The 20275-nt window shown below is 44.2% G+C and overlaps 1 protein-coding gene across 8 annotated transcripts in view; it reads left to right on the forward strand.

Annotated features, from left to right (window-relative positions):
- The window catches only part of CDC7 (cell division cycle 7), a 324644-nt gene that overhangs the window by 287838 nt on the left and 16531 nt on the right, over positions 1-20275 (forward strand). For 4 of the 8 annotated variants that reach the window (XM_085602165.1, XM_085602163.1, XM_085602166.1 and 1 more), the window contains 2 exons: positions 10807-10932; positions 19914-20092. In XM_085602165.1, coding sequence (XP_085458291.1) covers positions 10807-10932; positions 19914-20092 — 305 coding nt within the window. The remainder of the gene's footprint in view (positions 1-10806; positions 10933-19913; positions 20093-20275) is intronic. The other 4 variants (XM_085602167.1, XM_085602169.1, XM_085602171.1 and 1 more) reach the window with 1 other exon arrangement.

Genomic DNA, 20275 nt, shown 5'->3' on the forward strand with positions numbered 1-20275 from the left:
TTACACCACACCACACCACACCACACCACACACACATACATACAGTAAGATGCTTGTGGTCATCCCCCTTCAGCCATTGGCTTGTTTCCTACAGCCCCCTTCGGGCATTGGCTCCAACGCTTTTCATTCATGTTTTGGATCCGCCCATGACCTATCACAATGTTCACCTCATCCTTTAAACTGATGACGTATGAAAATAGTTGCTTGTCAATGCATTGTTTTTTACGTGCCACAACTTAAATGCACTTGTATAAACATAATTTCACAATTCAGACAGTAAGCTCACAGGGCGAGTAGGGCCACAACAGTGTGATATCTCTGCCTCCTTCATAACACTGCTTTTGCCACTTCTGCTGTCACTTGCTTGATGTGCACACACATAGACATGCTATTAGGGTTCACAAACATGCACACATCTGGTAGATGTACGTACGCTGAACCCTTCAGGATGCATAAACACACACACATACACGCCTTCAATATATCTCTTGTTCAGGGGTGCAGATTCTGAAATCAGTGTTCCCCAGCAGCCCTTGAAACTGACCTCCACAATGTGCAAAGCATGTATAGTGCTGCCATGCTCAACAAGACATTATGTTTTCAAAAGACACAATATCACTCATGCATTTTCTTGTGCTGCTGGCATAAAATATATATATATGTGTTTCTGGACATATGTATATAAAACGCTTTAGAACCCTCTTGAAGCGCTCCAAATAGTTCTGAATCAATTGAGTTTAATTGCCAAGAGTGGCTCTGCGCCTCCCCTACCCATATAGCCAGCAACCCTCCCGATGACTGTTTTAGCAAAGTTTACTATATCGCAGGTGGGAGTACTAAATAATGATTCTCAATTATACCAATCTAACAAAAATCCTTCACCAATTAGAACATTTTTAAAAGTAAATTTGTTAATTTGTAACATAAACATTTCAGTGTTTGAATCAGATTTCCTAACTATTCCGTCCTCATTGAAAAAAAAAAAACCCTTCATCTAACAGAAAATTCAAGTTCTACAAATTTTTCATCATTGCTTTGGAGCAAAGCGAGCTGCAGATTCCTTTGTGACTTTCTCAATTCTGAGCAGGCAAAGAGCATATGCCTCAAATCTTGATTACCAAATGGAAAGACGGGCAGATTAGTGCCTTGCCGGACTCCAATACAATTTTTCTCAATGTAAAACCACCCGTTTCCAAAAGGAAAATCGATCTACCCGTATCTTTCTATACCATACCTAGAGAGAGTTGTGGGTTACCCAAACCTACTTACTCTGTGACTGCTGTATATGCAGCTTATGTACACGTACCATGTGAAAGAAGTCTACCGTAAGGTGGTCACATTGCTGGTACTTGATTAGCTCAGACCCTACAATCATGTTTATTCTTTTCACTGTCATGTAGATGTTGTGTATACATTTAAGCTATGCATATTTTAACTTGGCATTACTGTATATTTTATGAGTGTGTCCTTGGCCTCTTAGTCCATTCTCTGTTCACAACCACCTTGCAAAATTATTTCCCACTTCAACATCATTGGTGTTCAGTTATATCTTGTCATTTTTAATAGTGATTTATAAAACCAGGTCACATCCTGCAACAGTTCTCCATCATAAAAGTTGCTGAATTAGTTCATGAGTTTGTGGCTCAGTGGATGTTTTTCTATTTAGTCCTAAAGCCCCAAACCACTGCACCGTATGTCCGGAATTGGGAGGCTGATGGTCCTCAATCTTGGATCATAGCCTCTAGGTACATTCATTTTCCCATATGGAAACCATCCCCTTTCGTAAGGATACCTGCTTCCTCCCAAAGATCCAGTCTAGCTGTGTCAGGTAGCTGTACTGACCTCCAGAGTCTTGCCAAAGGGATGCTGGGGGCATACACTATATTGCTTGTCTTCTTCACCACTATCCACTAACCTTTTAAGGCAATTCTCTGCAATCTAGTGACTTTTTGTAGTGACCCTGCCTTACTTTTGATTGTGTCACAAGTTCACTCCGTTTGCGCTCTAATGCCGGATTCTGCAGTTTGTGCAAATAATGACCATCCTACTACCTTGTCATCTATTGAATCTGGGCTGCTAAGTAATCTATCTTAGTCCATAGTTCCTAGGCACCCCCGGAACAGCCAATTGAAATGCAATGCAGCGGAGACTGGAGTTCTCTTTCGGGTCACATTTGTTCAACTGGTGAGAAAATCTTTGGCCCTCTGCATTGCATGCCCCGCCACCTCATTCTCTAGATGTAAAAAAAAAATAATGTGGAGTAAAACTGGACAAATACCCTTTCTATGAAGGCTCAGATTTCTGCAGTAATAGGTCAATGCTTTGCACTGCATGGTACCATTACGAATTTTTTCCCCCTCCTTTCTTTCGTGGCATGAAAAGTATCACTTTGCATCTTGACTATACGAATGTTCTGTTCCTGGTAGCTGTTAAAGCCCAGGTGTAGCGCCTGCAGGTGGTTCTAAACGCGGCAACTAGGCTACTTCTCCGTCTGCCTAGGTGTTCCTCCACGCATCCTCGTCGAAGCATTAGTGATGGTCCATAGAGCAGTGTTCTCTTTTAGCCCTCGTTTGGCTGATAGATTCACTCAGTATATTCCCCCCAGAACGCTGCACTTCTCTTTTAGTTATTCCACGCGTTAAGCAGGTTCGAAGGGGTGGTAAGGCCTTTTCCTTTTTGGCTATCAAGACCTGGAATGAGAAACACTGTGAGATGCGAACGGACTGTTTCTGAGCCCATCTTACGGAAAAAACGGAAAACTAGGTTTTTGTCTGGGGAGAAGTAGTTCTTCTGGTCTGGAGCTGGGCACCTGGGCTCTCCTGCTAGCACTGGGATACTCCTTATAAATCATTCAGGATCTTTAAATTCACCCTATGCCTGCCTGTACCCTACGTAATGTCTTGTAAAAATGCAAACCCAGCTCCCCAGACCATCTCAAAGGGATGCCGCGGGGGAGGTTGAGAAACAAGTGCATAAGTCTGGGGAGTATCACCATTTTGGAAAGGGCTATTTTACCCATAATTGATTCTGCTATTTTGACTAACTGTAGGCGTATATCTCTCTTGCCATTTCCCATTAAATTCTGGGATAAATGTTAATATAAATATCGCCACCATTTTGGAATGTCACCACCTGCTAGATATAGCCTATTCTGATAGACCTCTTATCGCAGATTCCTCACCTTTTGAATACTCCTCAGGGTTCAGATTGGTTCTGGAAAATCTTGAGCAGTATTCCTTTGTGGCAACAAGGTGGTGCTATGTGGCTCTTCACCGATGTTTCTGCGCTTCTGATGTGACGTGTGGAACTCTAAATATGCGTCACCCGTGTGTGTTGATATCAGCTCTTTTCTTTCTGCACTAACAGACGTGGATCCAAAGCTACCCCTCGTCTCATTGAGACACTGTCTAAAAAATTTCTGGGAAAGGTCTACAGCGTACAAGGGAGTACTCCCTAATCTACAGAGTTCAAACCCTGTGGGGAATGTCGCAAAGAAATGTCTGTTACTGCCCCCCACCATATGGTTTGCCTGTGGCGAATAGGCTCGGACTATGATTTTCAAGGCCTGCAGTGCTTGTGCTTTGATGTACCCCAAGTCCATTCGAGACTGCGAAGAGAAGTTCTTCATGGTGAAGCACCACACGACCCTCCTCCCCCCTCCCCCAACACCAATATTGGTCGAGGTCTACAGGTATGTCCAAATCCCAAGCTCTCAACAGATTGTGTGCTATTTAAATCCTTCGTAAATCCACGAAGCATAAGACTTCCAAGTGATATTTGGTCCCTTCCAGCCTCTCTTTATATCCTGAGAAGGCACGAGGGCATCATCATTACTCGAGGTCATGCTCCTGAAGTTGCTGCACCCCACGCCCCTTTAGCGTACTCTTGATGGTGCACAGCCACTATGTCAGAGGATTAACTGTTGAGGTGGCAGGCAGTAACTTCAGACAAGCAAGTTCTGCAAATTGTTTCATGGTGTCACACCTTACCATTTTTCAACATGCCTTCCATTTTCCACAGACAAGCTGATGGAGGACCATCTGTCAGGAAGTGCAGGCTCTTTCGACCATGGGAGCCATACATACGGTACTTTGCCAGAAGTTGGTTGTGGTTGTTAATCCCGCTTCTTCCTGGTGCTGAAAAAGGATGCTGGGCCTACTTTCCATATTAGATTTTCTTCCCCCTCAATGCCTTTCTGCGGAAAGACATGTTCAAAGTGTTCACCCTGCCCTCAAACATTGAGGCTGGATGGTAGCGCTGGACCTGCAAGGCACTTATTTCCACATTCCCTTCCAGCAGGTCCACAGACATTACCTGTGGTTCACGGTGGGTCATGAGGATTTTGAGCTTACTGTGCTCCCTTTTGGTTGTACCAGCGCCCCTTAGGTGTTCAAGAAAGTGATGGTGGTGATTGCAGCACATCTTCAGATGTCTGGGGTCCCAGTCTTCCCCTACCTCAACTACTGGCTGTTGACTACAGGCAATACCCAGGCTGTCATCACACAACTCCAGACTATGGAGAATCTCCTAACATCCTGAGTTTCTCTATCAATGTGCCAAAGTCATACTTGACTCCATTGCAGACGTTTCCCTTCCTCAGAGGCATTTTGGACACTGTTGTTTTGCACCAAGAAAGGAGAGCCCAGGACAGTCGGGGATATGATCCCGGTGTAGCACCCATGTCCTAGATCTCAGTAAGGAAGACTGAGGTTGCAGGGACTGATGGCCTCCTGATGAAGCATGCCAGGTGGCATTTGCGGGCTCTGCAGTGGTATCTGAGATCCCAGTGGGCACATCATCAGGGGGGGATCTCTTCAATAGAGTTTACATTTTGGAGGAAACTGCAAAATATCTGTATTGGTGGCTGCTGGGCCATGACTGGGTCAACAGTAGACCCCTCTTCTTACCCCATTCAGAGCCGACAGTGGTGACCGATGCCTTGCTTCTGGCCTGCTGGGGCAACCTGTGAGAGGTGGGGGATCAGAGGCCTCTGGTCCTTGGCGGAGGCTTGCCTTCACATTAGGTACTGGAGTTCTGAGCCATCTGCTTGGCGTTAAAAGGTTTCCTTCACTCCACAGGTACAGGTACTCACAGACCCCACCACCGCCATGTGGTAATGCAAGAAGCTCGGTGGGGTGAGTCGTGGACCCTGTGCCAGAAGGGACTGTGCCTCTGGACATGGCTGGAACTTGAGGAGATTTTCTTGGTGGTTTTTCACCTGGCAGAATCCCTCGACGCTTGGGCAGACAAACACAGATGTTGAAGCTTCATGGATCACGACTGGTGACTAGTTCTGGAGATGGTGCAGGGCCCTTTCTGCAAATGAGGAGAACCACGGCTCATCTTTTCGCTGCAATAAGAACACAGTCTGCACTTTTGTGCGTTGGAGTTTCCAAGGTGTCTCTTGCTTGTAGACGCGTTCCGCATATAGTGCAACCTTGGACTCCTTTTCTGCCGATTCCTCTTCTGCCCTGAGTTCTGAAGAAGATTAGGACCAACATACCCAAATCATCATAGTGGCACCTGATTAGGCACGGAGAGTGTGGTATCCATAACTCCTAGGCATGAGCATCTGCCCTCCAATCAGGCTGCCTCTTTGGCACAGCAGCAAGGCAATAGCCTGCATCCAAAATCTGCACATGCTCCACCTCTGTGCTTGGAGATTGTGCGACAGCACCTGAGCCTTTTTGTTCTTCCTCCTGAAGTTGTCCTCTTGGCAGTCAGACACCCTTCAACTGAATCTGTATTTGCCTGCTGTTTGGACAAGTTTGTGGCTTGATGTTGCACCAATCGATTAACCCACTTCATACTAAGTTGTCTGAAGTGTTTTTCGTTTTGCCCCAGGCCCAGCCAGGACTTGCACTGGGCACAGTTAAAAGGGTATCTGGTGGTTCTTTTGTCCTTTTTGTGGTTACAGACCTGCCCTCTTTCTTTACATCACCTACAGTGATTCATTTTCTTAAGGGTTTGTAGTATATGTTTCACTCTTATCCTTTTATAATGCCCCAATTAGATTAGAACTTGGTTCTTACATTCCACAGGTTTGCCCCCTTGAGGACCGCTCCACAGCTGTCCTCTGTCTGCTCACACTCAAAACAGTATTTCTGGTAGCCATAACATCGGCGTGGTGGATATGTGAGCTACAAGCCCTCTCCGTCAACCCACCTTAAACCACCTTCTATCTCGATAAGTTGGTTCTTCCTTCCGAAGGTAGTGACTCCATTTCGTGTCGGGCAGAATATTACCTTTCCCGCATTCTTTGCTTCACCTCACCCCTCTAATAAGGAGGAGAGACTCCTTCGATCTGGAAAGGCCCCGTAGTTTTTATTTTGATCATACTAGAGAACACCGGGTGGACGATTAACTCTATTAGATTCATAGAGCAAAGAAAAGCAGAGCTATACATAAGAGGACCATCCATCTCTGAATTGTTCTCTGCAATATGATTGGCTGTGTTCTGGCTTAAAAGCAGGCCCCAGATGGCTTATGGGCTCACTCTACCAGAGCCAAGGCTGCTACAATGCATTGGCATGTGGAGTGCCTGTCCTGTAGACGTGCCAGGCAAGTGACTTGGGTGTCGCTCCACATGTTAAGGAACAACTTTTGCCTTGACAATGAGGTCCGTTATGGAGGGCACTCTGCCCTCTTAGTCCTGCAGGACTTTTTGGTTTGAGTTAGGTCATAGATCCACCACCATGCCCCCCCCCCCCCCACTGCCATACTCAAGGGTGTTCTCCCCAACGTACTGCTCAGATCCCGAACACCATAGTTGCCAATCCCACCCCACATTTGGAGCCCATAAATGAACCCAAGTATGAGTCCTTCTCCCCGTGTAAGTACTGTGAGGAGAAAGGTCCTTGCCCTACATTTTATTCTGGGCGGGTACATGACTGACCGCCTTCGCCGCATTGAGGAAAAACTAACTGAACTGAAGTTGGACCTACATACTGTAAAGGATAACCTCCAGATCCTCCTACACTGCTCATTGAGAAATGAGAAATTGTGCAAACCACATCCTCCCCCGGGGTACGATCTCCCTAAGCCCATAACAACCACTTTAAGGGGTGGAATGGAAAGGTCGTTTGGCACTTAACCTAGTAAGCCACACTGGCCCTCTTGCCCTCTTACCAACCTCCAGGATAAACCTCTTAGATTCCAGGCACATTTGTCTGAGGAGGACACGCTCACACTTTCACTATCTTATGAGGACTATACCGTCTCTACGAACATCATCCCCAATATAACTTCTGATCCAGATAGAGAACCTAGCGTTAACTCTAGATCCTTGAATAAGGGTAACTTACTTCAAATCGCCACAGCACACTGAGTGGAAGCAACTACAAACTCTAATATCAAATCGATGCTTCTCAACTGCAGATCAGCAGTGAAACACGCAGCGGATATCTCCGAACTCATCATATCATAAGAACTGGATCTTCTGATTCTTACGGAAACGTGGCTTAATGACTTCTCCTCTCCTATACTGGACATCCTAATTCCTCCTGGCTATGACATTATTAGATGCGATAGACCTATTAAACCTGGGGGGGGGGGGGAAACATCGCCTGCATCTATCGTTCTAGCCTCATTCTGAAGCAGACTCATATGGATCTGATGTCATCCTGTGAGATCCTAGTCACTGAAATTTGGAACAAGGGCAAGATTGTCTGTTTGCTACACTCAATCTATCACCCCCCTGGGGATAACTTACGTTTTGTAGAGCAACTTATGGAATCCATCTCTGCCAGCTCAGCCCTCCACCCTAACCATATCTTCCTCTGTGACTTCAACCTTCACTGGAATGACACGAATGATCCACTTGTTTGATCTTTTAAGACGTTCCTCTCCGACCTCAACTATATACAGGCCTGCAACAGACCCACTCATTCCAAGGGCACTACCCTTGACCTTATCATAGCTAGAGATCACATCATTCAACTGGATGACCTAGTACCATGCGATTGGTCAGATCATCACCAAATCTCCTTTCACATTCAAGAAAAGGTATTGCTCGGACAAGGTCAACCGCTCAAAAACAAGCAATTGACCCGTCATCTGAGACGTCCACATTCCTAGCCTCTCCAACTTGAGCAAGAATCTTCTAGAACCTCCCACTTACATGAATAATTTGGAAGAGTTGATGGATCACTATGTCAAACATTCTCGACTCTGCAGACCCAAAGCAACTCAAAAGGATCCCTTGCAAACAATCCAAACCTTGGTTCAATGGTGCCCTTAATGATGAACAACTCAATCGAAGGCTCTCTGAGAGACGCTGGAGAAATGCCCCCTCTACCTCCAGTCTCAAACAATTAAGGAAGATGAGAAGCTCTTTTAACAAACCCATTCGTATTGCTAAATAAGATCATTTCAGAGATCAGCTTGACGGCGCTAAAAACCTCCCCAAAAACTGTTTGATATCATCAAACAGGCTAATCCTACTCCAGCAATCAAATCCGCTGGTCCCGGTGAGGACTTCTCAGCGCACTTTTCTGAACAGAGAGTGTTGATCTGGAGCAGCAACGTGCCGCTGCTAACCTGTTGTCGATGAGCCCCTTGGGTTTGACAGTACCTGCAGCAGTAAGTGTTCCGCCCTACCCTACAGAGTACACACCCAAAAACAATGCATGCTGGAATAGCTTTCTACTCCCGGACCGGGAGGAGTTATCGCATTTCTTGGCTTCTCTTAAACCATCCAACCATTTCAGTGATCCACTCCCCGCTAAGTTGCTCAAAGACCTCAACCTGGCTATTCTGTCTCTCTGGTCCAAGATCATCCAACAATCTCTCGTACAGGGGAGGATACCAGACTGCCTCAAAATGGGTCAAGTCACACCCATCCCCAAGAAGCCCAATGCAGACCTAACGGACCCCAATAACTAACGGCCGATCACCAGCATCATGTCTCTTGCAAAGTTGCTTGAGAAATGTGTTCACACACAGCTCTGCGACCACATTGAGAAATTTCAGCTCCATGATCGACATCAGTCAGGCTTTCGATCAGGTCATAGTACAGACACAGCGCTAACTCACATTGTTGATGACGTCTTAAGAGCTCTGGACCAAGATAGGCCTTGCCTTCTAATTCTTCTTGACCTGTCCTCTGCTTTTGACGCTTTCAAACATGATAACCCCATCCTGTATTGCAGAAGGTTAATTAAGTTATCTGGCCCTGTCTTAAATTGGTTCTCCTCCTTCCTGCATAACCGAACACAAAGAACCAAAGTCAACCAATCTTTGGCTGACAGCTCCACAGTCACTATTGGGGTACCTCGAGGATCTGTACTCTTGCCCACGCTCTTCAGTCTCTTCATGGAACCGCTAACTGTTATTCTGAACGGGTCAAACATTCAGTACCATATGTACGTGGACGATACCCAACTGTATCTGAAGATCTCCTCTCCAGATGACATTAAAACTATTAATGGAGTGCTCCACAGAACTCAACAGTGGTAACACAACCATCTGTTACTAAATTCCCATAAAACAGAATTTCTCCTGATTACCTCCCTCAACCAAGAGACCCCAACACAAAATTGGATCAAACAAATCTCTGCACTCAACTGCACCCCGCATATGGTGGACTCTGCCTGTTCTCTAGGTGTCACAAATTTATAAACCTGCAAGGGCACATCAGTGCCACCATTAAGAGTGCCAATCATCAGCTCAACACTCTTAGGAAAATCAAACCTTTCCTACCTCCTGAGGACATTCAGGCAGTAGTCCAATCCCTTATCTCGCGAGTTGAATATGGTTTGGTGACCCTAGCTGGGCTTCCTAAATTTAGGTTAGCTCTGCTAAGAGCTACTCTGAACGCCTCTGCCAGACTAATCACAGGCTCCAGAAAGCATGATCATATTACACCTGACTTAATTCAACTTAACTGGCTTCCTATTGAAGCAAGGATCCGCTTCAAGATAGCCTGTCTAACACATAAAGCTATACACTTCAATAGCCCCGTTTACCTGGCCAAGAAACTTGAGCTCTCTGGTTCCAGGCAAAACTTAAGAAGCTCTAATACCTTACTCCTGAAACCACCTAAATAAAAAAGTTCTTACAATCGCACCTTCTCAGGGCTGGCTCCAAGGATCTGGAATGCCCTACCGACGGAGATCAGAGCCAACCCCTCAACTGCTTCATTCAAGAAACAGGTCAAATGTATACTTCCGGAAGAACTTCAGCAGCAGTAACTTCTAGGCCATGTGATAGTCCCTTCCCTCTAGAGCTTGACAATCATTTTTACTTTGTGTGTTGAAATGTATGCCTGACAATCTTATCTCTTTATGTTTTGAAATATGCACTTGACAATCACTTTTACTTTGGATCTGAAATGTATTTTGTCATTGGTTGGACATAGTGCGCTGCTTAAACTACACAGCACATCTAGTAGGGCTTTTACTTGTTTGTCCTCCTGCCACCACGTCCTCCCCTAGCACCCACATTTTCTTTTATGTCTCAGGCTCCTCTTATGCTGCTATTTTGTATTGTGCGGTCACTGTTTCTTCATGTCAATGTTAATTTGCTTCTTTGTACAGCGCTCTGATACCCGTCTGGGTCTTGTTCGCGCTTTATAAAACTTTTCAAATTAATATTAAATCTGCATTTAGAAGTTTCTATCAGAACAACATGTTCCTTACCTTCATTAACGCTCTTTCTGTTCGAGACTCTGTCTAACTGCGGATTCCGCTCTTGACTTTCCCATCCTTCCCTTTCTGTGAACAGGACTCTTCTCATTTAGAAAAGGTCTCAATTTGTGATCTGCACACTGGTGACTATGAATCTGAAGTTTGCATTCTGCGTCTGCAGGTGGGGGCTATTCAGAAAGCAACTGATGTCAGCACCCAGGGGTGGTGCCTCTGTAGTGCTCCGCTTGTCACCTCCAGAGCAACATGCGGAATGGAGCCCTGTGGCTCCAGCTGTCGGTGTGCAAGGGTATGACTTAAAAATGTTCTTATCCAATCTGAGACCTGGGAAGTTTTCAAAAGGTAAGGCATCTGCGGTTAGATAGTCTCTACCAGAAAGAGCATTACTGAAGGTAAGTTACTTGTTTGTCAGAGTTCCGCCCTGCCCTCTGCACCCATCACTCCTGGATGTACTGCCAATGGCGACAAAGACCACTTTGTAGCTTTAGTATTATTGAATCTGTGTGCTGCCTTCGACACAGTCAGTCATTTTATTTTTTGTTCACTCTTTATTCAGTTTATATCAAACAGATAACATGTACAATTATCCATACAATGAGAAATACAGGCTGTCTTTTCTTACCTGTCAAAGAACATTCAGACATCAAATCAATTAAGCAAAAAATTCCCAACTCCCTTTCTCTCTCCTCCCTTCCCAGTTAGCTATAGAGTGCTTTCATTGTATGCTAAGCATTTCAATTATGCATTTAATCAACCAGTATAATATTGGGGATGATGAACTATAGCAGTAAAACTGAAATAATTGTCCTTATTGTTTTGATATAAAACCTGACATGTTATCATGGTGGGTGATTGTCCCTTTTTGCTTCTAGGGCCAAAAGAATCTTATGCTATTTAGCTGTAGGTAGTATGTTATGATGATTCCTATTCCGAAGGGCTATCAATGTGGCCAACTTTGCCTTCGTGCATTTAATTACACAGTTTAACAGCTTTGTTCTACCAGGGGCCTAACATAACTTCCATACCATTGCCAAGTTTGCTTTAGGAGCGATAAGGGTGAAATCTATAAACCTCTAGCTCTTCCTTAGTGGCCTTCGTTCTCTTAATTCGACCCAATAAACATTGTGTATGTTCTCAAGGAATTTTCACATCAGCTGCCACCTTAATCATGAGCAAAACATATTTCAAATACTCTTGAATAGACCCGGTCAGTCATAATATCTTAATATCCAGGTTACTTTATATTGGGGTAAGAGGAACAGCCTTGAGATGTTGTCAATCCTATCTGCATAACTAAACCCAAGCTGTGTACCTTCCACCTTTTATGTAAGAGTGTAAACTGGTGGACTAAGGGATTCCCCAAGTTCCTCCTTGAGTCCAACCATGTTCAGAATCTACTTCAGACCTTTTGCACAATTAATCAGCTCACAGGGAATTACGTTTATGAATTAAGCTGATAACATCCAGATAATCCTATCTTGTTTACCCTACCGTACTTACTACATGTACAAATTTCCATCAATGCATGTTAGTCAAAGTGGCATGGCTTGGTCAAAATGCTTTCAAATTCAATGCAGATAAAACTGAAATCATGTGCTGCTGTATGGATAAGGCTACTCTCCTCTTTGCCAATCTCTTGGACATCCACAGGTGAATGTACTCCTGCATTGGTCCGGACCCTGGGTTCTACCTTATCAGGGATCTATCCCTTAACAGCCATGTCAATAAACTTTCCTAATCATGTTTTTTTAATTTTGAGGATCCTGTGGAAAATCCATACTTACTTCCCCTGCCATACTCTATCTCTGGATGTACAATCATCAATCTTAAGTAGGTTAGACTATTGTAATGTTTTATTGTTAGGATCCCCAGAATATCTCTTGAAATGTCTCTATTGGATCCAAACCCAAACAGTCAGGTTAGTGCACCCTCACCCCCTTACACCTAGGCAACAGAAGCCTTTGATACGCTCTACTGGCTACCTTTAAAAAATCAAGTGGTTAAAATCATTGTTCATGGTTCAGAAGGCTATCTGTTAAGGCATGCCTCATTATCTACAAGGCAAGTTTGTACATTACTGCCCAAGTAGATACCTGCTCATAGCCAATACCAAAGTTCAAAAGAGTAAGGATGGTTAGCAGACCTTTTTCCTTTCAGGCTGGTCACCTCTGGAGCAGCATCCCACTTGCTCTAAGTGTGATAGATATTCTGCTTTCTTTTAGGAAACTACTAAAAACTTGGCTTTATAATCAGTAACATTAGACACCCCTTCCCCCCCAGCCAGTCTCGGTATGATTTGAAGCCTTTAGCACTAGCTTCAGGACACCTGTCTGGTATCAGTGTGCTCTATAAATGAAATAATTATAATAATTGAGGGACTCACAAAATATAAACTTTTTTTATATGGCCGTTGGGACATATTCTTAATAACCTTCTATAATATCCCAGTATCTAATTCTAGTTGGTTCCATAACAAAGTCAGTGTCTAGAGGGTACGCACTTGACTTTGCCCAGTTGTTCCTATGACCTGAAACTCTGGCAGACTACTCAAGAGGGGGTGAGGGAGTGTACCACTAGATCAACTACTGTTTGCCTGTCTTAAAGGAACAGGAGCATGTTGTCTGCATCAAGAGAAGTTTACTGCACACTGTCCCTTAGTGGTATTTCCCAGTCTCAGCAATTTGTCCTAATTAATTAAAAAAATAGCTCTAAAGCAGTTGCAAAGTGTATTGGTGGGAGTGGGCAGCCGTGTCCTGTCCCACGATATATTTGATAGGAGTTCAAAATCCACCTGACAGTTTCTGTTTTATCTAATTGGTCTGGGCTTCTCCTATACACATTCATCTCAGAACTGCTATGAGGAACTTCCAACTCTGAGTATCAAATGCTTTCTGTATATCTATGGCCAACAGTTTGGTCTCTGTCCTAATGTCTCTTGGAGCATCTTTCAGGATTCTAAAAAGTCCCTTAATGTATAGGGAGATATTTCTGGCTGGAACAACCCCACTCTGGTCTACATGAATGAGGTCTTGGAGGCGTGAATAGAGCCTCGTGGCCAAAAGTATGTTTGAAATGTTCTAACCCATGTTTAGCATGGACAGAAGCCAATAAGAGGCCCTATCCAGATGATCAATATGGGATTTGGGTAGAGAGCCTATGATAGGGCAACACGGTTTCATGGTAAGGAGCCAGTAAATTAGCATAAACATAATACAGATGTGCTGCAAAATCCATGTGTCCCTGCGGTCTTTCTTGCCCATGGCAAATAGTTGTAAAGCCTCCTTAATTTCAGCCTCTATTATAGGGGTCCCAGAGTCAACAAGGGCTCATCAGGAACCCACCTTAACGTAATTGTCTAAAAAGCCTTCTACTTCCTCATAGCTTTTTTCCCCTTATTCATATAGAGCTCTGAATAATAAGTCAAGAACCCCTGATTTATCTCCATTTGGGTATGTACAAGTCACCCTTCACCAGTTTCTATTAGTGACAACTGATGACTGATTATTTGGTCTAATGAGTCATTCTAGGAGGTGGCCCGTTCTAGCTCTCACTATGTACTCGGGACAAGTACTCTTTATAACCATGGTATTTCAGCTGTTCCACTTTGGTAGAACGTTTCTCCTCTTCAGATTGGATGTTTTATTTGACTTGAGGTGTATTGATGGTTAGAGATTCTAACTGTTATAGTGTGGAACCCAGTTTTGTCAATTCGATTTCCAGCATCCTTCGTATGCCTACTATTTGGCCCCTCCTTAGAAGCCCCATACCAAAGCTTTAAGTGCATACCGCCCCATTTAAGTGCTAGAGGCGTTATCCAGGATTTCTTGAAAGTATATATGCATGGTTCCTTTTAGAGTTTTTCTAAAGGCTATGTGCTCTAGCATAGAACTCAGGAGCTTCAAAGTATGTACATGGCTTGAGGGTCAGGCACAATCTATAATCATTATCAAGGCATTCTGATCTGATAAGTCCACCTTAAGTACTCAGAATAGGTGACCAATCTGAGGGTCTCTTGTGTTCCCAAGAACCTTTCAAACCTTACATGTCAGTTGTGCGCTGGGAATTAAAATGAGAAATCTCTCCTCTCAGTGACCCTGCTGCCGTACATCATAGAGGTCCTAGTCCATCAACCATTTCTGAAGCCCAGGCGCAACTTTTGATGGGGGTGATCTAGCAAACTGGGGATATATTCTACCCAGTGCTATATTTAAAACAGTTTGTATCATCCCCTAAGATGATGGGGGCATTCACCCAATTCCTTAGTTTGTTGAGTTCAGTTATTTTTTTTATTTAAAAAAAGGTGTCTGAGCCCTCCTCCATTTTAAGTAAGAGTGCGTTATATAATGCTTTGCAAGGGACCCTGTACCGCTAATGTTCTAGGTCAAAACTGTATATTCGTTTAGAAAAACTATGATCCTTAGTAAACTTCAATTTCTCTGTTCCATCTTTAAGGTGGTGTCATATGCTGATGAAAGTCCTCTTTTCTCTCACGAGAGGGAGGCTTATGTGATCTGCTGTCCTCTAAAGTCCTACCTCAGTGGTTTTTGGATCCGAGTGTAAACTAGATCAAACCTATAAAGCCAAACTCCCCATCACCAAGACCAAAAACCAGCAAACACCAACCTTCATCTCAAGAGCATTTCTCCCACTCACTGGAAAAGAGGGCCACTAAAACACAGCAGATGACCTATTTACTACTCCAGCTGGCGCATCCCCTCCCCTTTTATAAACATTTCAAATATTCATCAATGAGTTAGTTATCCTGGACCAATTAAAATATTTAGTCTCCACTCATTGCAGACTCATTGCCTTCCCTGACCCTGCCTTTCATCAGATTTGAATCTCCCATTCAATCACTTAGAGATCAGACATCGCAGCTCATCTTCTATGAGTGATTCTAGGTAGGTCGCTTTCGTCGTTGGTGGTGTGCTCGAAGTCCAACTCATCCGTGGCTCCCAGTCACAGCACCTGCAACTAGGTCCACCTCAGCATTTCAGTGGGTAGAGGCCACTTCTACAGCCACTACTTGTTTCTTATCGGACTATGATCTAGTTTGTTTCTTCATGGCTCTTCGAGCTGGTCTGGGTCTCATCTCCTTCTGGGACGCAAGTGCTGCTGCCAAACTCCTGTGTCTATTCCTGCTATGTGCCTTCCGGCCAGTACCGCACCTTGGTTGGTTCCATAAAGAAAATTGTTTTCCCATCTGCGATAAATTTCAGTTTTGCCTGTCCCCTTATTTGTAATATGGACGAGACTCAAAATCTTCTGTTCGGCTCCTTTCAAATAGACTGATGGCCAAATTGTTGGCCAGATAGGGTTCCGCCTCTGCGAATCACCCTGAACGGCTGCAAAAAATCTAGGTTTGAGGTTTGATAACATCTTATGCTTCCAAACGCAGGTCTCCTTGGTGGTGGCTATCTGCTTTGGACTGCTTAGGGTCCTAAAGAAATTGCTTTCTTTTTGCCTTCTACAAAGACGGCGGCCCATTCCCTTATTACATCTAGGCTAATGATTTGTATTTGACCCATCTGATTATCAGATTGATAGACTTCAAGTTGTTCAGAATGCAACTACTCTACTCATTCATTGGCTTCCTAATTGGACTTTCATGTTTCCTCATTTGCGCTCATTGCTCTGGTTACCTATAAAGAAGAGAATACTTTACAAATTACTAGTTTTGGCTCACAGGGCCATTTTTATAGCTGGCCCTCAGTATTTGACAATGCGACTGCGCCACTACTCTTCGGCTAGAGCTTTACACTCCTCTCAGGTCTGCAGGTGTTCCAGAAGGATCTTAGCAAACCGCTTTCCAGTCCAAGGGTGCACTCTGCATATATCTTTTAGGTCTCTGCTACAGAGAGCTTTTAGCTGTTTCTAATACTTAACATACACTTAGAGTTGGCTTTGGCTTCACCCCTTGCTCATGATTGTATGGCTTTATTTTCGGTCTTGGTTGTCTCTTCTTAATTCAGTGTCTTTTTTCCCCCCATATTTGTGTTTGTCCCACCTGGGAGCATTTCAGTCTGTGCTCTGATTGGATGAGTTGTATCCTTCCTCCTCCTTCCATAGCATCCTCGAGGGGATTATTTTTTATTGAGCACTCCCTGTGAGTGCATGTGCTTCATTGGTCTCTCTCCCGTTTTACAAGATAGCCAGCAATAAATGACAGATACATTGGCAATTTAAAGCAGAGACTTGTCGGCTTGCCAATGCTGGTTTATAATTTGCCATTATTTTACTACCCTTTCAACTATTGAAGAAAAAGCAAGAGAGGCAACAGTAGGGACAAAACTGTTGCCAAAAATGCATTAGTGATACCAGGACCCCTGATTGTGGCCCACAGCACCTGAAAATTGCACATTAGCACTGTTGTAAGATATCCGAGAAGCTGAAGGGGTCTAACGACAGGGGATGTGGGCAGATCATCATCACTGAAAGGAAATGACCTGTAAGTCAAAACATTATTGCCAGCGTAAAGGAAAGCAACATATTGGATCCAAACGTGTTATGATATTGAAATTGGTACAGGACTTTTCTTGGGGCCTACATATAAAGTTATAATGCAGTTGTTTCTTTTCGCTGCTGCCTTACAGTTCACAAGATTCCAAATCTCGTCTACGCTTGCAGTAAGTCTGATATTTACAAAGCTTCTTCCCAAGTATGTAGATTCGTTTTGACCAGTTGGACCAATAGTATTTATACTGGGTCAAGTTATTAATTTCGAATGTCAGTGATTGTTCAATTTTATCCTTCCTCACAACTGGCTTTCAGTAACCGAATTCCTCATTCATCTGAATTGTTTTTTACAAGATTTACTGTAAAAGCCTCATATTCATCAATCATGTTAGCCACAGAATAAAAAACTCTCCTCCACAATAAGATAAATTGTGCTGTGGGTGAAACCTGCAACTGTCCTCCCATTGCTGGAAAACAAACGTGCGGACCCTTCAGCGTTGTCCAACTACAGACCTATCTCCTTGCTACCTTTCCCGGCCAAGGTCTCGGAGAAAATCATCAACTGACACCTCACCCAATGCCTTAACGACCACCAACTCCTTGACACCACTTAGTCTGGTTCCAAACCCAACTACAGCACAGAAACTGCCCTAATCACTGCCACATATGACACCTGCATGACTCTGGACAGAGGAGACGCAGTGGCCTACCCATCCTCATCCAACACCTACATGACCTTGGAATCCAAGGTCAAGCCCTCCGATGGGTCTTCTCCTTATCAACTGGAAGAACCCAGTCAGTTAGCCTGGCACTGGACGCCTGTGTCCTCATATGCAGAGTTCTGCAAGAATCCTCCCTGAGCCTGATCCTCTTCAACTCATGCATGATCCCTCTAACCAGCATCATCTGCTCTCACAGTATCAATGAACTCCTACACCAATGACACACTACTCATTCTCTCTTTCACTGAAAAGATGCTGATCAATTTCAATGCCTGTACGACTGAAGTCAACCACTGGATAAAGACCCACTGTCTAAAGTGGAAGACCGAAATCGGGATCTTTGGGAAGAGCACATCACCGTGGACAGACCTATGACTTCGGGAACACCCTCTATGCTCAACAAAAAACTCATCCGAAGGCTGCAGACCATTCAGAACTCAGCTGCCAGAATCACACTCAACCTCCCATGCTACACGCACAACACACCACACCTGAAGGCTCTCCAGTGGCTCCCCATTCACAAACGAGCACAATTCAAACGGTGTAAAGAATGATCACTAAATTCATAATCGGTTATTTGCCGATCTTATATAAACTGAAGTTATTTATTGCAACCACATCATCCATTTTAGAAGGCTGTGACGCTTCCTGTTCAAACTTGTTGGATGCTCAGTATAATATAGACAACTTGTCTCTGCTTTACATACAAGGTTAAGCCATACTGTTCGGCCTTATGTTGCACTGGAAACGAAAATCCTGCAATTCATTTTTGAACATCTTACCAAAGGGGATATAAATGCTGAATAACAGTATACAGGTTTCCGGTTCATCTTGGGCACACCATAGTCTAAACCTGACCTGTATTGGCAAGTGGGGTGTAAAACTTCGCTATACCTTCAAATATTAGCAGAAAGGCGAACAGCAAGTCCCCCACTAGCGTGACCTCGAGTGGACTTTTGTAGGATTAGTAATAACAACATAACCATTGAACACCGAGTTGCAACCCCAAGTTGCTTGTAGATAAATTATTGCTGCATTCCAAATTGATAAAAACCTAGCCAGTCTGAATTCCAGGAGATTACCAGGAAACCTTGATTAAACACATGTCCATAAAACTCCCTGATAACTGTTTGCGTTCAGGGCTTCAGGTAAACTATGACCATTTGTGACCAGTATCCACTTGGCTATCAGGATACGTACTATCTTTGCGTTGCCCCATTTGAGTCACTCAGCTCTCTGAGCCTGTACTGATTAAAATGAATCAAGCTTCATTTAAGATCTAAAGAAGTAGGTGCCATACCGATAGGACGGGTGAGATGACCTACCGAGTTCAGCCCCATCCCATTGAAATATTCCCTGTCGTTCCACTGGGTAAGCTTCTCCCAGTCCACGTTTGGTGAGTACCGTTCACCTTTCCATATATCATTAATAATTTCCGTCACCTCCCATGCCTATTTGAGGATGCAGTTTGCACACTTCACCTCCTTCCAGCGTTATGCTATTGCTTCTCTCAGCGTGATGGTGTTAGTCTTGGATGAACTCCTGAGCCAATTTTAGCAACTCCCTCCCTGCAGGGCTTGCCTCTTGTACGTCCCGTTTCTCCACCCACTGAAGGATGGGGGTTCAATCGGGTCTCCCTTCTACATCAGAAGTAACATTACTTTCCAAGGCCTAGTCCCAGACGGGCATCAGTCACCTGTTGGTACCTCTGCTAGAGCAGTTGCGTTCATCTGCACCGTATGACGTCACCGCATGCTAGTGAGGGTTATATTGACTGCTCTTAGCTTCTGCGGGATTGCAAAGGCCTTACAGGCAATTGATAGTGGAGACAAACATACTAAAATACTAGCAGGGCGATGAAACATTAAGGCACAGTGAAGGGAAGGCGGATGGCTTGTGCAGGTGCCGTAAGAATCATTGCGCCGCAGTAGGTTAAGTGGAGGGGACAGAGCTTGGAGTGCACCGTGCTCAAGTTAGAGGTTGATATCGAATGTTGTAAAGTTAACCTTTTGTGTTACTTTTTAAAAATGAGATGGCAATTTTGATGATATCTGAAATATTTATCTCATTCATAAACAACCCTTTTTTGCAGCCCATTAAGCAGCCCAGGCTGATGGATGTATCGTCGAGAAAGTTGGCGGCGAGAAAGAAGGTGGTACCTGCAAAAGCCGCGAGCAGCGTCGCTGAGAGGAAATCTGCCAGCGCTTGCCCGGCTAATCTCACGTGCAACTGTTATGGAACAGACCGAGTGTGCAGCGTTTGCCTTTCAAGGTAATGTGCTGTGAGGCTGTAAACCAAGCAGCGAATACAGAACTCGTAAAAATACCGGGCGGCTTGTGTTTCTGTGGAAGGACGCTGCAAAGCGTGATGCTAATGCTGAACCGAAAACAGGGTTTTATTCTACAAGCCCAGAGGCTAAAGAACAGTGACTGTTCGCCAAAATATTTTATTTTG

Source organism: Triturus cristatus, chromosome 4_2, assembly GCF_964204655.1.
Source record: "Triturus cristatus chromosome 4_2, aTriCri1.1, whole genome shotgun sequence".
NCBI classification, from domain to species: Eukaryota; Metazoa; Chordata; class Amphibia; order Caudata; family Salamandridae; genus Triturus; species Triturus cristatus.